This window comes from Molothrus ater, chromosome 18, assembly GCF_012460135.2.
Source record: "Molothrus ater isolate BHLD 08-10-18 breed brown headed cowbird chromosome 18, BPBGC_Mater_1.1, whole genome shotgun sequence".
Lineage (NCBI taxonomy): Eukaryota > Metazoa > Chordata > Aves > Passeriformes > Icteridae > Molothrus > Molothrus ater.
Genome location: NC_050495.2, coordinates 12,294,898 through 12,310,810, shown reverse-complemented (window position 1 = coordinate 12,310,810; position 15,913 = coordinate 12,294,898). Strand labels below are relative to the sequence as shown.

At 58.3% G+C, this 15,913-nt stretch overlaps 2 protein-coding genes across 2 annotated transcripts in view; one reads left to right on the top strand and one right to left on the bottom strand.

The window, feature by feature from the left end:
- The first annotated feature begins 125 nt into the window (after positions 1 to 125).
- Positions 126 to 7,056, top strand: TESC (tescalcin). Its single transcript, XM_036393552.2, has 8 exons — positions 126 to 253; positions 3,656 to 3,725; positions 4,802 to 4,882; positions 5,717 to 5,856; positions 5,961 to 6,022; positions 6,089 to 6,196; positions 6,575 to 6,622; positions 6,788 to 7,056. The coding sequence occupies exons 1-8, from the start codon at positions 196 to 198 to the stop codon at positions 6,863 to 6,865; spliced, it is 645 nt and encodes a 214-aa protein (XP_036249445.1). The 5' UTR covers positions 126 to 195; the 3' UTR covers positions 6,866 to 7,056.
- A 7,271-nt stretch (positions 7,057 to 14,327) lies between these two features.
- The window catches only part of FBXW8 (F-box and WD repeat domain containing 8), a 61,286-nt gene continuing 59,700 nt past the window's right edge, over positions 14,328 to 15,913 (bottom strand). The window contains exon 11 of the mRNA XM_036393523.2: positions 14,328 to 15,894. Within this exon, the coding sequence (XP_036249416.1) occupies positions 15,750 to 15,894 (145 nt within the window). The 3' untranslated portion in view covers positions 14,328 to 15,749. The remainder of the gene's footprint in view (positions 15,895 to 15,913) is intronic.

The window sequence follows — 15,913 nt, the reverse complement described above, 5'->3', positions numbered from 1 at the left end:
GCAGCGGCTGCCGGGGCTGTCCCCGCTCCCCGAGGCTCCCACCCCCGCGGGCCCGGCGCTGCCTCTGGGCGGGGGCGCGCAGGGACCCGGGGCCGCCGCGCCGCCGCCGCCGCCGCCTCCCCCGCCGCGCCCGCCCTTAAAAGCGGCGGCGGCTCCGGTGCAGCGCCCGCGGCGGCGCTCCCGGCACGGCCCGGGATGGGCTCCGCGCACTCCGTGCCCGCCGAGATGCGGGAGCTGGCGGACAGGACGGGCTGTGAGTACCGGGGAGCCGCGGGCACCGCCCCAGATCATCCCACCCCGCCCCGAGCCCCCGGGCCCGAGGGGACACCGGGGTCTGGCAGGGGACACATCACCCGGGGAGGGCTCCGGACGTGTCACCGGGGAGGGGGGGGTGCGGGACGTGTCACCCGTGGGAGGGGGGGGTGCAGGAGGTGCCAGCCGGGAAGGGAGGGGGAGCGCACGGGAAATGTCACCTGGGTGGCCGGGGGACTGCGGGAGGTGACGCTCGAGCAGGGCAGGGGATGCAGGACGTGTCGCGGGACCCGTGCAGGGAATGTCACTGGGGAGGTGCAGAGGTGTCACCTGGGCTGGGGGAGAGAAGGATGTGACACCGCGGGATGGAGCGGGGGAGGGGATAAGAGGGGAGGGTGTAGGACGGTCACCAGAGGGTGCCAGCGTGTCACCCTGGTCCCTGCTGCCACCAATCCCCGAGCCAGGGCGTCGAGCGGCCACACGTGCGAGCCCCAGCCGGACTCTGCCCACCGGGGCCCCGGGCATTGTCCCCGCAGCGCTGCTCTGCCCCGGAGCCACCGGGCCGTGACACCTCGGGGCTGTTCCGGGGCTGCTTTGGGGTCGAGGGATCGGCAGGGAAGGGGCAGGGACACGGCCCAGGGCTCCCCGAGGGAGGGACGGGGTGGCCGTGCCCGTCCTGGAAGCGTCACCGCTCCAGGACGCGGCAGCTCCGGGCACGGGAGTCGGGGAGCTCCCGCCTGGATCCTCCAGCTCCGGCCCTGCCGAGCCGCTGCGGGCAGGGGAGGGCTGAGGGGAGGCTCTGCCCACGGCCAAAGGCTCTGTGGGGGCCAAGAGGGTCTGGTGACCGTCCCCAGTGCTGCTGCTGCTCCTGGGGTCACATCTCCCTCTCCTCTCCCTCTGCAGGGAGGGCTGAGCCCCCCCCAGGGCGGACTCAGGAGCTTGGGGAGCCCGCGGGGTGCCAGCCTGGCAGCCCAGGGTGGGAGGAGGATCTTGGGGAGCCCCCTGGCCCGGGGACCCTGCAGCAGCATCTCGGGCACAGGCGGCACCTGCCCGTGGGAGGCTCCTCCCCGGTGCCCCGGGGATCAACGCCAGGGCAGGGTTTGCGAGGGCAACACCCAAAAATCTCATGGAAAGCAGATGAGGGAGGGCAGGGGGAGCCCACAACTCCAAGCCATGTCTGGGGTGCCCGTCCTGTGCTCCCGTGGTATTCCAGAGCTCCTCCTGTGCTGAGGCTGCTGCCTAAAGGGGGATTTAGGGATTTACAGCCTCGTTGCTGGGCTCCGACCTCGCACAGGGCACTGCAGCCACCCTCGGTCCCCTGGGAGGAGCAGGGACAGGGCAGAGCCACCCGGAGGTGCCCCAGGCTCGCTGCTTTGCCTTCTCCCCCGTGGAGGGACACCCTGAGGGCTGCTCGGGGCTGCTTCCCCTCCCTCCTTCCCTCCGTGTGCTCCATCCCAAAGCTGCTGCAGCGTCTCCCCAGGGTGAAGTGGCTCTTCCTGGGATGCTGTGACCATCCCTGCAGCCAGGCTGGTCCCACAGGAGGCCTGAGACCCCCTCAGTGCCCCCCCAGTGCCCCTGAGCCCCCTCAGTGCCCCTTTCCCTTTGCTCAAGCAGCACAAACCACGCAAGGCTGGGAACAGCAGAGGAGGCTGCCGTGCTTGGACACGGGCCTGCAGCATCAGGATGCTTCTCAGGGACACCAGCAGCCTCTGCTGCCCTTGAGCCAGCCCTTCTTCCAGCAAGGCTTTTGCCTTTTCTGCAGATTTTCCCTTTTTCTTTTCTGGAAAGCAGCCGAGCTCTGCCACCTTTACAGGCCAGAGCGATGCTGGGAGAGCTGCCCTGAGAGGAGCACCTGGGATGGGGAAAGAGGCAGGAAAAGCCTCACCCAACCCTCCAGGGCCAGCCCAACCATGAGCACCCAGCCACTGAGCCCAGTTCTTTGTGCTCTTGGTGCCTGGGACGTTTTTCTGAGAGATCAGAGCTTTTTGGTGTGCCCCAGATGCTCAGGGCTTGGTGGCTCCCACGGTGACAGCGATGGCGTCACGGCACAGAGGGAAAGGTCACATCTGCAGGGCCAAAATTGGAAAGCAAAAAGTCCAGGGAAAGTTTCCATGGGACAGCAGCAGAGCAGCAACTGGGAGGGACTGGGGGAGGAAACATCCAGAGGGGTCTGGGCATCACCACCTGGGAGCCAGGGGCCTGAGGGGGGACAAAGGGGTTTGAAGGGGACCCCTCAGGGATCCAGGCAGGCTCAAGGCCCCCCTGGCCCATCCCAGATGGGTTTTCCAGGCTATTACAGAGGGCTCTGAAGGCCCAGCCCCGCTGATCAATGCAGCTGCTATTTCCAGGCTGTGAAGCAGCAGTGGGGAAAGCAAAGGACATTATTTAAACATCATAAAAGGCAGCGAGGGAGGCAGCTCAGCCCAGCTCTGACCCTGCTGGCTTGCTGCAATTAACTCTTTGCAACCCCTTAAAGTGGTTTTGTGTCTCTCCATGATGCCAGGAGTGGCTGATTTGCAGCTGCTGGGGCAGCCCTGCCCCTGCTGGGGCTGCAGGAGCCTGTGGGTGCCCAGACAGACCCCCAGCCCACAGAGACACAGCTCCAGAGCACTGCCCTGGCTCCTGGCAATGGCCCTGTCAATGCTGGCACAAGTCAGGCTCTGGGGGGTCAGAGCTTGGTTACAGCCCCAGGAGAGCAGTGGGGGCAGATAAACTCGCCTGTGCTGGGGGATCAGGGCACTGGGGAGGTGCTGCTGAGCCCCAGCACTCGGGGGGCTCACAGGGAGCTGCTGGTCCCCCCTTCCAGCCCTGCCCTGGGGTGGGGTTGGTGCTGTGCAGTGCCCACCCCTGTGGTTTGTGGCTCACCCTGAGCAGTGGCAGCAATTTCAAAGCCAGGAGTTGATTTTGGGCTGCTGAGCCCCCTCTGTGTCCTTTCCTCTTCCCTGGCTGCTGTCAGGGTTTCTGATCCCAGAGTTGTTTCCTGCAGCAGCCGTGGCTGTGCAGGACATGGAGGAACCTCCTGGCTCCAGGCAGAGCTGTCCTGGGGCAGGGGGAGAGCAGGAGCTGCCTGGGCACAGCTCTGCCCACGGTGCCAACCCCAAAAATGCCAATGCTGTTCCAGTGGGCTGGCACCAAGGATCCTGAGCTGAGGGAGGGATCCCACCGTGCCATTCCATGCCATGCTGGGCCAGGGAATTCCCTGCAGACAGGACAGGGAATAACCCAGCCCTTGGCACTGGGCACGGGGACTCAGAGGGACCCTGCAGGTGGCACGGAGCCACCACAGGGCAATGGGGGTGGCACAGCTGTGCCCAGGACCCTGCCCTGGTGCTGGGGGGTGGGACAGGCACAGAGGGGTGTCCCTGGGGCTCAGCCCCTGCCACCTCTCTCCTTTCCCTGGCAGTCACCTCTGAGCAGATCGAGCACCTGCACCGGCGCTTCAAGCAGCTGAGCCAGGACCAGCTGACGATCCGGTAGGGAATGCCAGCCCCAGGGCAATGCCAGCCCCGGGACAATGCCAGCCCTGGGACAATGCCAGCCCCGGGACAATTCCAGCCCCGGGGCAATTCCCATCCCGTGGCAATCCCAGCCCCAGGACAATCCCAGCCCCACAGCAATTCCAGCCCCACCACAATTCCCATCCCATGGCAATCCCAGCCCCTGGGCAATGCCAGCCCTGCTACAATCCCAGCCCCAGGGCAATCCCAGCCCCATCACAATTCCCATCCCATTTCAGTTCCATCCCCACTTCAATCCCAGCCCCATTACAATCCCAGACCCATTACAATCCCAGACCCACAGCAATCCCAGCCCCATTACAATCCCAGCCCCACAGCAATCCCAGCCCCACTGCTGGTGGATGCCACCCCCAGCATCTCCCCCTTCCCTGGGCTGCCCGAGGTGCTGGTCCAGGGCTGGGATTCTGTGTCCTTCCCTGAGCCATCCCTGAGCCAGCTCCTGCAGGGTGGCCTTGCAAATATTCCAAGGAAAACACACAATAACCCATTGGCCTGGGAGCAGGGGCTCTCCTGACAAACATCTCATCACCCCCCAGCTTTAAAAACAGCTCTGAGGAGGGAAGGGGGGGTTGCAGGGGCTCCTGTCCCTCTCCTTGGTGGCTGCACAGGGAATGGGAGAGCTCTGACCTCTCTCAGGGTTATTTCTTGGCTCGTTTACTTTATAAATCCCAGAGATCAAAGCCCAGCATGGTCTCAGCATGAAGCTGAGGGGAGGGTGGACAGCAGAATCTCCTTGGTGAGCCCTGCTTGAGGCCTTTTTCCTGGGAAAACTCCAAATCCACTGCAGGTGAAGCCATGCAAAGAGCCCTGGGGTCATCCCAAGAGCTTCCCCAGGACCCATCCTGGGGGGACAAAATCTCTGAGCATGGACTTGCTGTCAGTCCGAACAGAAGGAAAAAGGGTTTTTATCCAAAATCCCTTTATTTTTCCGTGTTTGCTTTGGAAGGAAGGGTTGGGTCTCTGGGGGGTTCTCAGGGCTTCTCCCTCCTCCGCACGTCCCTCACACCCTGGGCTCTCTGTGCCCTTTGCAGCAAGGAGAACTTTGACAGCATCCCCGACCTGGAGTTCAACCCCATCAGAGGGAAAATCGTCCACGCCTTTTTTGACAAGCGGTGAGAACGCCCAGCACCCAGGGAGGGAGGATTTACCCTCTGTGAATGGGCTGGGGCTGGGCAGGGACCTTCCCCCTAAAGGCTGGGGTGGAGCCGGGCGGAGAATGAGACATTTAAACTGGATTTTAGGGATAAAGCAGTCCTAGGGCTTTGCTGGGGGTGTGGTGGGGCTGGGGCGGGTTCCCCATTGTCTCTGTGTCTCTGGGAGCCTCTCAGGGACCCTGGCCAGCCCCGGGTCAGCAGACAGCAGGGGACACTCCCTGTGCCCCGAGGGTACTGAGGGCAGCCAGGCCGGTCACCTTTGCAGCAGGAGAGACACCAGAGACATGGGTAGAGGATAAAAGGGCCGACTCTTAGCAGGGGTTAATCCAAGGTTTTATTCCAGGAGTCCCAAAGGAGCCCCTACACCTCAGGGGGTTCCTGCTGAGAGCCTGGGAGCGGTGCCAAGGTTGCATTTAAAGGGAGGTGGAAACCCAAAGTAGAGAACATTTACTGACCAATGAGTGACCCTGAGGGATGGGTACTGAGAATGGACATTTAGGACAGGATCTGGGGTAACACTTGTGGGGCTGACCCCTGGCCTCTGGCTGATCACTCGATGTCCTGGACCGAAAGTTCTGGATGGAGGGGATGGGATGGTGAGTGACTGACAGAGAGCCAGGGTGGGGATTTGGGGGTGATCTCAGCAAAGGAAAGGGATTGCACAGGTACAGGGAGGGGGGTACAATCTGGGGTAAAGCATTTGGGAAAAATACAAACCCAAAACTATTACAAAGTATTACAAAGTATAAACCCACACCACAACACCCAATCACCGAGGGCTGGGCCCCCCAGGAACCTGCGGCAGGAGTCGGACGGGCTGGCAGAGGAGATCAACTTCGAGGACTTCCTGACCATCATGTCCTACTTCAGACCCATCGAGATGAACATGGACGAGGAGCAGCTCGACCGCTTCCGCAAGGAGAAGCTGAAATGTGAGGCTGCCCCAGGGCAGACCTGGGCTTGGGGCTGCTGGGAAGGGGCTGCCCTGACCCTGCTGTCCCCTCCTGTCCCCTGCTGTCCCCTGCTGTCCCCCCAGTCCTGTTCCACATGTACGACTCGGACCACGACGGGAAGATCACGCTGCAGGAGTACAGAAATGTAAAGTTGGGTCCCCCCTGTCCCATCCCTCCATCCCCAGGCCTGGCCTGAGCCTCTGCCTTGCAGGTGGTGGAGGAGCTGCTGTCAGGGAACCCCCACCTGGAGAAGGAGTCGGCTCGGTCCATCGCTGACGGGGCCATGATGGAGGCAGCCAGCATCTGTGTGGGACAAATGGTGGGAGCCTCTGCTGGGAGCCTCCTGCTGCTCTCAGGGGCTCTGCTGGCATCACAATGGGGCTGGGAGGTGTCCCTGCTTCCCAGGGCATCTCCCTGTGCCACGGCAGCTTTGGCTGGAGGTGTTTTTGCAGGCAGCAGCTCCCAGGGTGATGTTTCCTCGTGAGAGAGGGATCAGCATCCCACAAACCCCCATCCTCACTGCCTATGGAAGGGGCTGCTCCTGGCAGCCGAGGGGGCTTGGGAACCACTCAGGGGCTGGCCATGGGGTACAGGGCAGGAACCCATGGGAGATGTGTCCCTCAGCCCCAGGGGACATCCCTGGGCCGCCCCTCCCATCACCCCGGGGCGGCTGCGATGTTTCCTCTCACTGCGGCAGGGCCCGGACCAGGTGTACGAGGGCATCACCTTCGAGGACTTCCTGAAGGTCGGTGACACCCCCGAGGCCCCGGGAGGAGGGGCCGGGGTGGGGACAGGGGCGGGCACAGGGACCGGGATGGGCACAGCAGGGGCCGGGATGGGCACCGGGACAGGGGAGGGCACAGCAGGGGCCGGGGTGTGGCCCTGGTCCCCTCACCCTGTCCCCTGTCAGATGTGGCAGGGCATCGACATCGAGACCAAGATGCACGTCCGCTTCCTCAACGTGGACACCATCGCCCACTGCTACTGAGAGGGACAGCAGGAGGAGGAGGAAGAGGAGGAGGAGGATGAGGAAGAGCAGGACCCAGCAGCAGCTCCATGTCCTGGCACTCAGCTCCCAGCTCCGTGGCTCTGCCCCGCCCGTGTGCCTGTTCCAGGCTGGGGCTGCCCTCTAGAAACATTAGAGGCTTTTATCTGTAATAAAAGATATTTCTCTTTTTAGTCCTCGCTGAGAAACACTCCATCCATCCATCCATCCATCCATCCATCCATCCATCCATCCATCCATCCATCCATCCATCCATCCATCCATCCCTCCATGCTGGAGTGTCTCCCTGAGCAGAAACCCTCCACAAATCCTGGCTGCCCCATAAATCTGGGTTTCACCTCTGCCAGGTGCTGCTGTGGGGAAGGAGCTGCCCAGCCTGGGCTGATCCCAGGCCAGGGGAGAGGCAGGGATGGGGATGCAGGTGGGCAGGAGGTGACAGCAGCACCCCCAGCACCTGCAGGGACAGCTCCGTCCCACTCTGCATCCTGCAGGGAAGGCGGAGGCAGCGACACAAGGAATATTCCCGGTTTAATCCCAAAGCAGGGCAGGCAGGAGGAGCCCAGCAGGCAGCAGGGACGTGGGGACACGGGCTCCTGGCAACCAGGTGGCTTCTGCCCCCTCATGTTCCCGCTGGAACAAGGCACGGGAGCCGGGGGTTGTTTACTGCCATTAATGACTGAGTGGCTCCAGGCGGGTTCTGTCTCTAAGGCAGCCCGAGCTGGGGAGGGAGGGAGGGAGGCAGGGAAAAAGGGCAATGGCTATTTTTAGGAGAGCAGGGAAGATTTATTTGTTTTATCAAAAAACAGCTTCCCCTGGTGACAGGGGCAGCACAGCCGGCAGGTGAGGGGCTGGGCAGCGATGGGTGCGGAGCCACGGGCCCTGTGTCACCCCTGTGTCACCCCTCCATCCATCCCAGTGTCAACCCCTGTGTCACCCCTGTGTCCCTCCCTGTGTCACCCCTGTGTCACCCCTCCATCCATCCCTGTGTCACCCCTGTGTCACCCCTCCATCCATCCCTGTGTCACCCCTGTGTCACCCCTGGCTCAGGGGTCTCTGCTCTGCACCCCCACATTGAGGGCACATTTCGGGTTTCTGTCCCGTCCCAAGTCCCCGTGTCCGTTCGGAGCCGCTGGAGCCGAGCCTGGAGCAGCTCCCGGAGCCCGGGGAAGGACAAGGACAGCGCTGTCCTGCCCCAGGGACCGGCCCGGGGCTGCCCCGGGGATGGAGCCGCTCCCGGGTCCCACCTGGGAATGTCCCCCTGGGAATGTCCCACGGAGCTGTGGGACAGCGCTGCCGCTGGGGCTGAGCTGGGACTGGGCTGGGCTGGGCACGGTGGGGATGCAGCTCCCGGCTCTCCCGGAGGAGCCAATTCGGGCCCTGCAGGGCTCCTGGTGCTGCCCCCAGCCCGGGCTGCGTTTGCAGAGCTCCGGGATTCCCTCCCTGGGCCCCTCTGGGCACCCCCATGACCACCACCTCCTCCTCCTCCTCCTCCTCCTCCTCCTCCTCTTCTTGCTCCTCTTCTTCCTCTTCCTCCTCCTCCTCCTCCCCCCCTGTGCCGGATCCCCAGCGCTCCCTCCCCACCCCACGCACACGAGGCCCCGACCCCCAGCTCCTCCCCAAATCCAGATTTCTGCAGCCAACCCCGGCTCCTTTCCCTGCTTTCCCACTGAAATTCCCCCCCCAGACACTGCGAGAGCGCCCCGGTCCCTGATCCAGCGGCAGGCCCCGAGCTCCCATCGGAGCCCCGAGCTCCCCTCAGAGCCCCGAGCTCCCCTCACAGCCCCGAGCTCCCCTCACAGCCCCGAGCTCCCATCGGAGCCCCGAGCTCCCATCACAAACCCGAGCTCCCCTCACAGCCCCGAGCTCCCCTCACAAACCCGAGCTCCCCTCACAGCCCCGAGCTCCCATCACAAACCCGAGCTCCCCTCACAGCCCCGAGCTCCCCTCACAAACCCGAGCTCCCCTCAGAACCCCGAGCTCCCATCACAAACCCGAGCTCCCCTCACAGCCCCGAGCTCCCCTCACAGCCCCGAGCTCCCATCACAGCCCCGAGCTCCCATCACAAACCCGAGCTCCCCTCACAGCCCCGAGCTCCCATCACAAACCCGAGCTCCCCTCAGAGCCCCGAGCTCCCCTCAGAGCCCCGAGCTCCCCTCAGAACCCCGAGCTCCCATCACAAACCCGAGCTCCCCTCACAGCCCCGAGCTCCCATCGGAGCCCCGAACTCCCCTCACAGCCCCGAGCTCCCATCACAGCCCCGAGCTCCCCTCACAGCCCCGAGCTCCCCTCACAAACCCGAGCTCCCCTCAGAGCCCCGAGCTCCCCTCACAGCCCCGAGCTCCCCTCAGAGCCCCGAGCTCCCCTCACAGCCCCGAGCTCCCCTCACAGTCCCGGGTCCTTTTCTGCCCCAGATCCCCGGCTGGGGCTGCAGGGGTTAACACCAGCTCAGGGTCCCTCTCCCCTACACACCCCAATTTCCTCGAGGATCATCCCAGAGGATCCCAGTAGAGGTGAAGGCCAGGAGGAGTGAAGAGGATGGATGAGAGGATAATTATTATCCCTTGGGTTAATTAGCCATTACAATTAGCAAATTATAATATAGTAATAATATATATAATATATTATTATATATTATATATTATAATATATATAATCATTATAATATAATTAGCTGCCCCTGATATTCCAAGTGGCAAGGAAAGCAAGGGAGGTTGGGAAACAGAGGCATCCAACACAAAGCAGCTGCAGCACTTTCCCTTTGTGAAAAATGTCAACCACTTGGTTTTAAAATTTTAAAAGTTTAATAGTAATAAAATGGCTATAAAAATAGTAATACAATTAGAGTAATAAGCATTTGGACAATTAGGATTAGGACAATATGAGACAATAGAGAGTTACAGACAGTCCAGGTACCTCTTTCTGGGCAGCACAAGCCCGAAAAAGGACCCACGTTAACAGAGGATTAACCCTTAAAAGCAACAGCCTGTTGCAAATTCATACACCTCGTACATGATGCATAAATTCCATTCCAACACAGGATTCTGTCTGATCAGTGTCAGCTCCTTCCTCTGAATCCTGACGGTGTCTTCAGGGCTGAACAAGGCAGGAAGAACTCGATAATGGAGCAATAAATTCTCTTTCTCTGAAGGATTCAGGTGTCCTCTGGCTGCTATCTTGGTGAAAGTCTTCTCTTAAAAAAAGTATCCGACACAGCAAAGCTTCTATTTTAACATTTTGTTATAACCTAAAACTATATTTAACACACAACTTAAGAAAATAAACACAGCATAACTTTCTAACATAGCACATATAACATTCATTTTAATATTTGAGAAAAGCCAATCATAAATCACACCTTTGCTTGTGTTGGGAATTCCCTGTGGGAAACGGGAGAGGGGAGAGCAGGAGGGAGGCTGGGCTGGGCAGGGCAGGGAGAGGAGCAGGGATGGAGCTGGAGAGTCCCGTGCATGGGCAGGAGCATCGTGTTACACACAGCAAAGCCCAGCGAAACGGGGATAATCCTCCTGAAAATCACAGGGAAAGCTGGCAGAGCCCCGGGAAAGCTGGCAAGGACACAGCTTCTGTCACAGCAAAATCCTGCAAAGCCCAGAGCATCCATAAAGGAAAATGGTTCTGTTGTGGGGCCAGGATGGGGCACGCACAGAGCTCTGTGCAGATCCCAGGGCGAACTGGAACATTGGAGCTGCTTTAAAACACACTGGAAATCTCCAGGGAGGCTGAGAAAGGCTGGGCAGCACCAGAGAGAGCAGCTCCTGGGATTGGAGAGGGGGAATGAGTGACCCCAGAGCTGGAGATGGGAACTGAGTGACCCCGGGATTGGAGAGGGGAACAGAGTGACCCCAAAGCCAGAGAGGGAACTGAGTGACCCCAGAGCTGAGTGACCCCAGGACTGGAGATGGGGACTGAGTGACCCCAGGATTGGAGATGGGGACTGAGTGACCCCAGCCAGGATCAGGGCAGGGACCCTGGGCAGGTGGGTGTTGGCACCCAGCCTGACCCATGTCCCCACCACCCCCTCATCCATCAGCCACTCTGGAGCTCGGGAACGGCAGCAGAGACCAAAAAAGGGGCCAGGAGGGGAGGGAAGAGCAGGAGGCAGCACAGAGCTCACAGCCACAGAGCCGTATTTCTGCAGCTGATATTTCTGAGCTGAATTTTGAGGAGTTCCTCGTTCCTTTGAGTGGCTCTGGCTGAGGCAGGGCTGACAGAGGGAACCCCCACCTGCAGCTCTGCCATGAACAGGAATTTGGCCCAGAGGTGAAGGTCCACATTTCTGGATGAGAGTCTGCCAGTGCAGATTCTTTTTGTGGCTAAAAATCTTGCCAGATAAATCCCGACCTGAACATGCCCTTTCCCCCAGGTTTCTGCTCACAATCCACCAGGATCTCCTCTGCCCTGGGGCCTCCAGCCCCTGCTGCCCCCCCAGCAGCAGGGACAACACAGCTCCAGTACCTGGAGTTTCAGGAGCACCCACAGAAGGTGGAAATGAGCAGGCAAATGTCACTGGAGGAGAAGAGGGGGCAGAGAGGGTGTGAAAAACGCCAAAAGCTTGTTTTTAAAGTTTTAAAAGTTTAATAGTAATAAAATGGCTATAAAAATAGTAATATAATTAGAGTAATAAAAATTTGGACAATTTGGATTAGGACAATATGAGACAATAGAAACAAAGAGTTACAGATAGTCCAGGTACCTCTTTCTGGGCAAAATAAGCCCGAAAAAGGCCCCAGGTTAACAGAGGATTAACCCTTAAAAGCAACAGCCTGTTGCATATTCATACACCTCATCCATGATGCATGAATTCCATCCAAACACAGGATTCTGTCTGGGCAGTGTCAGCTTCTTCCTCTGAATGCTGACGGCTCTTCATGGCTAAGCAAGGTGGAAAGAAGTTCCTTTCTTCTGATAAGAGGGCAATAAATTCTTTTTCTCTGAAAGATTTAGGTGTCCTGTGGCTGCTATCTTGGTGTGAGTACCTCATTCCTTTATTTACAAAAACATCTCACATATATCGTTTCTATTTTAACATTATGTTATAACCTAAAACTATATTTAACCCACTACTTAAGAAAATAAACAGCATCACTTTCTAACACAACACATATAATATTAATTTTAATATTTGTGAAAAGCCAATCATAAAATAGGTGTTTTTCACAGAGGACATGAACAATTCCTGCACCATGTCAGAGCACCCACATTCACCCCTCAGTGACAGCAGCTGGGACAGGGAGTGACAGGGGTGGGCAGGGCAGGAGAGCAGAGCTGGGTGCCAAAGGCCACAGGGTGGAGGAGAAAGGGGGTTCAGACACCCCAGAGCACCCCACAAAAGCACCCCCTGCTCCTCCTGCCAGCACTCCTCAGATCAGGAGAGGGACGGCAGCCCCTGAAACCCCGTAGTGGCTCCTCCCTCACTGACTGGGGACACCAACAGAGGCAAAAAGCACTTTGTGGTGGCTGGAGCCAGGAGCAGAGCGGGGAGGGCAGTGGGGATTGTCCAGCAGCGCTCGGCAGTGTCCTGCTGCCCTGCAGGATGGTGTGCCAGGCTCCCCTGGAGCTGCTGCCTGTGGCACAGACACACAGACACACAGACACACAGACACACAGACAGACACACAGACACAGACAGACACACAGACAGACACACAGACACACAGACACACAGACAGACAGACAGACACACAGACACACAGACACACAGACAGACACACAGACAGACATAGACACACAGACACACAGACACACACACAGACAGACACACACACAGACACACACACACACACACACACAGACACACACACACACACACAGACACACACACACACACAGACACACACAGACACACACACAGACACACACACACACACAGACACACACACAGACACAGACACAGTCACAGACACACACAGTTCCCTGTGGCACACACACAGGTCCCTGTGACCCCACATTCTCTCTGAGCAGGGATCTCTCTCACCAGGACACAAACTCCTCTTTTTACCTAAGGATTGCTGCCCCCAGCAATGGACACCAGCACTCCCGAGGCTTTTCCTGCCAAGCTGTTCCCTGCTGTGCCACCTCTGGGCTCTGCAGCTGTCCCTGAGCCCTGTCTGAGGGCCCCCAGCCTGGCAGGTGGCACCAGTGTGAGCCTGGCTCCAGCCTGGCCTCTGCCAGCTCAGCCCACTCTGCTCCAACACCCAGCTCCTCCAGCCCAGCCCTGAGCCCACCCAGGGCATATTTGCCCCTTCCCAGCGCCCAGCCCTGAGCTGTGGGACAGAGCACTGGGCCCCTCCCTGCCACTGACTGGGGCCAGTGGGCTGGGAAGCTCCAAGGTGGCTTCTGTCCCCAGTCCAGCTGGGATGGTGACCCCATTCCTGCTCTTGAAATGAAGGCAGAGGCTCTATTTCAATGCCCCCCTGATGCCTCAGGTTTTAGCCTTTATATTTTATATAAGTATTTTATATTTATATTTATATAAAATATTATATATTTTTCAGATTCTGTGCTGCTTTAGTGTGTGGGTCTGGGTTTCATGTTAGGGGATGCTGAGCTCTGTGCACAGAGCAGGGAGACAAAACAATTCCTGCTCCAGCTGGGGACCAAGGACAAATGATCCAAATCTCAGCCCCAAGAGCAGAAATAGCAGGGACTGGAGAGAGAAAAACAAGGATGGGACTGCAGGGGCTAAAGCTGGAATGGGACAATGAACTGCAAGGTGCAAATGGAGCAGAACTGATCCAAGGGAGAGACCCCGTGCCCGGTCCTGCATTTTGTGACCATTTTGGTTCATTTTGGGTGCAGCCCTGGCTGGGCTCTTGTGCTGCCCAAGGTGGATCCATGGAGGAGATCCTTTGAATAAATCCCTGCTTTATTCTTTAGCTCTGTCTGGTCTCTGTTCTAGGTCACCCTGACCCCCAAGCTCAGCAGCCTCCAGCCCTAATGGGCCCCCAGGGCAGCAGAACACCGGCCCTTCCCAAAAGTCCCCATGGGGACACTCCAACAGCCTGAGCGTCCTCATCCACACTGCGAGTCAAGCACAGCCCCCTCTGCTGTGCTACCACCTTCCTCAATTAACTGCTTTAATTAACAGGGACAAGCCCACAGCAGCACCCCCGGGGCAGCACTCGGGGAAAAGGGCACCGCGCAAACTTCTCGGCTCCTTGCAGCAGCGAGAGGGAGGAGAACAAAGCTGTTCGCAGATAATGAGGAGAGATAAGGGGAAGGGAGAACAATGAGCTGGGAGCTCTCCCTGCTCAGCACATCGGAGCAACCCCCAAAGTCATCCGTGCTACAGAAACCATGATTTATTTGTCAGGTTTCAGCTGAACTCTTGTCCAAACCGTGCATCCATGGTCCTGCTCTTCCAGGAATGGAGGGAGGGAGCTGGCTTCCCAGAAGGGTAAAGAAATAAAAAATAAAAGACCAAAGCTTTATGAAAGATTAAATTTATTGGTCAGACAGAATGGCTTTGCCCCTTGCACTTTTTGTCTATCTATCACATGGAAAAAGGTAACTTAAAAACCTAAACTGTGATATTTTGGCCTAGGGGTCATGGGAAAGCACCCCAAGCCAAAGAAGGAGAAGCAGTGAAACCCAGCTGTCTGCAGGGCTCAGTGCCTGCCCAGGGGTGAAGTGCCAGCCCAGCCCCTCTCCTGCAGGTCTGGGCACATTCCTCCACCCCTCCCTCACTTCACACTGATTCCATTAACCCAGAAAAAAAGGTGTTGTAAGTTAAAACTTAATCTCAATTTAAACAGAACTGACAAAGCTTTGGTTTGCAGCAGTAAGTTTACAAGGGCAAATGACAATAAAATAATTTTAAATCAGTAAAAAGATCCATGCAGGACTGGAGCTCTTGTTCCCCAAACTGGTTTTACCTGTCTGTCAGTGCTACCTGGGCTCAGGGTAAAGCCTCACTCCTCATTTCCACCTGCACAGCACCTCCTGCCCCTCACCTGCTGCTTCCCCACAGCTCTGGAGCTCTGCACCCAGGGAGGGCACTGGGGCCACCTCATCCCCTCTGCTCCATGATCAATTCCCAGCTTGGAAGCAAGGACAGCACTGAAAACCCTCCAGGTGCTGTGCAAGGACATGATCCAGCCAAGAACACACCTGACAAGCTGAGCCAGCCCTTTGTCCCAGTGAACAGGGGTCAGCTCACCCTAAAAGGCTCAGGAACAAAATTCCACTGACAGATGTAGGCATACAATTAGAAAACATCTGATCCAGGATTTTAAAGAATTAAAAAAAATAATTTGTTCTAAAATAACTTTGATGTGTGTGTGCCCTGCTGAGTTCCCAAGCATCCAGCCTGGCCTAGGGAACCTTCCCTTCCCCCTCTCTCCATCCCAACCCCTCTCCCAGCCACTGGAACCTTTTGTGCCTGGTGTTCCCAGGCACTTCCCAATGCACTCCAAGGAAAACAAGAAGCAGCAGCTCAATACCAGGACAGACATTTCAAACATGTGGCTCAGCACATGCTTTTTCCAAGTCCTTGGTGATTTTTTTCCCCTCTTGGGGTAGGCAAGAACTCCTCACTCAGAGAGCTCCCACCCCTTCAGAGTCCCACTCTGGCTTCCTGACCAGGATGTTCCCTGCAGCATCTTTCCCACAAGCAGCAGGAATATTTTTGTTCACCCTGCAGTGCTCCCTTTCCCTCCTGAGCCTCTCCACTCCCCCAGGCTGGACCTCTGGACATGTCCAGAGTGACACACTGCAGCAGGGTGCTCCAGGGCAGCCCTGCCCTGTTGGGGTTCACACCCCAGGGCTTTCTGCAGCCCACCCCAGCTCTTGGCTGCGTGTCCCACAGGGATTTCGCCGTGCCCTGGCTGGCCCAGAGCCCAGGAGGGCCCTAGATGCTGTCGTAGGGCACTGCCAGGCCGATGTTGTAGCTGTAACCTGACACCTCATCGTAGGAGGAGCGGCAGATGGGGAGGACGCTGTCCACGGCCAGCTGGTCCACGGAGAAATCGTAGGAATAAATCACCCCTCGGTACCTGTGTGCAAAACAACCAG

Coding starts and splice junctions, on each gene's coding strand:
- TESC (XM_036393552.2), top strand. CDS start 196: ATGGGCTCCGCGCACTCCGTGCCCGCCGAGATGCGGGAGCTGGCGGAC. Junction 6,023..6,088: donor CGCTGCAGGAGTACAGAAAT/GTAAAGTTGGGT, acceptor TCTGCCTTGCAG/GTGGTGGAGGAGCTGCTGTC. Junction 6,623..6,787: donor CCTTCGAGGACTTCCTGAAG/GTCGGTGACACC, acceptor GTCCCCTGTCAG/ATGTGGCAGGGCATCGACAT.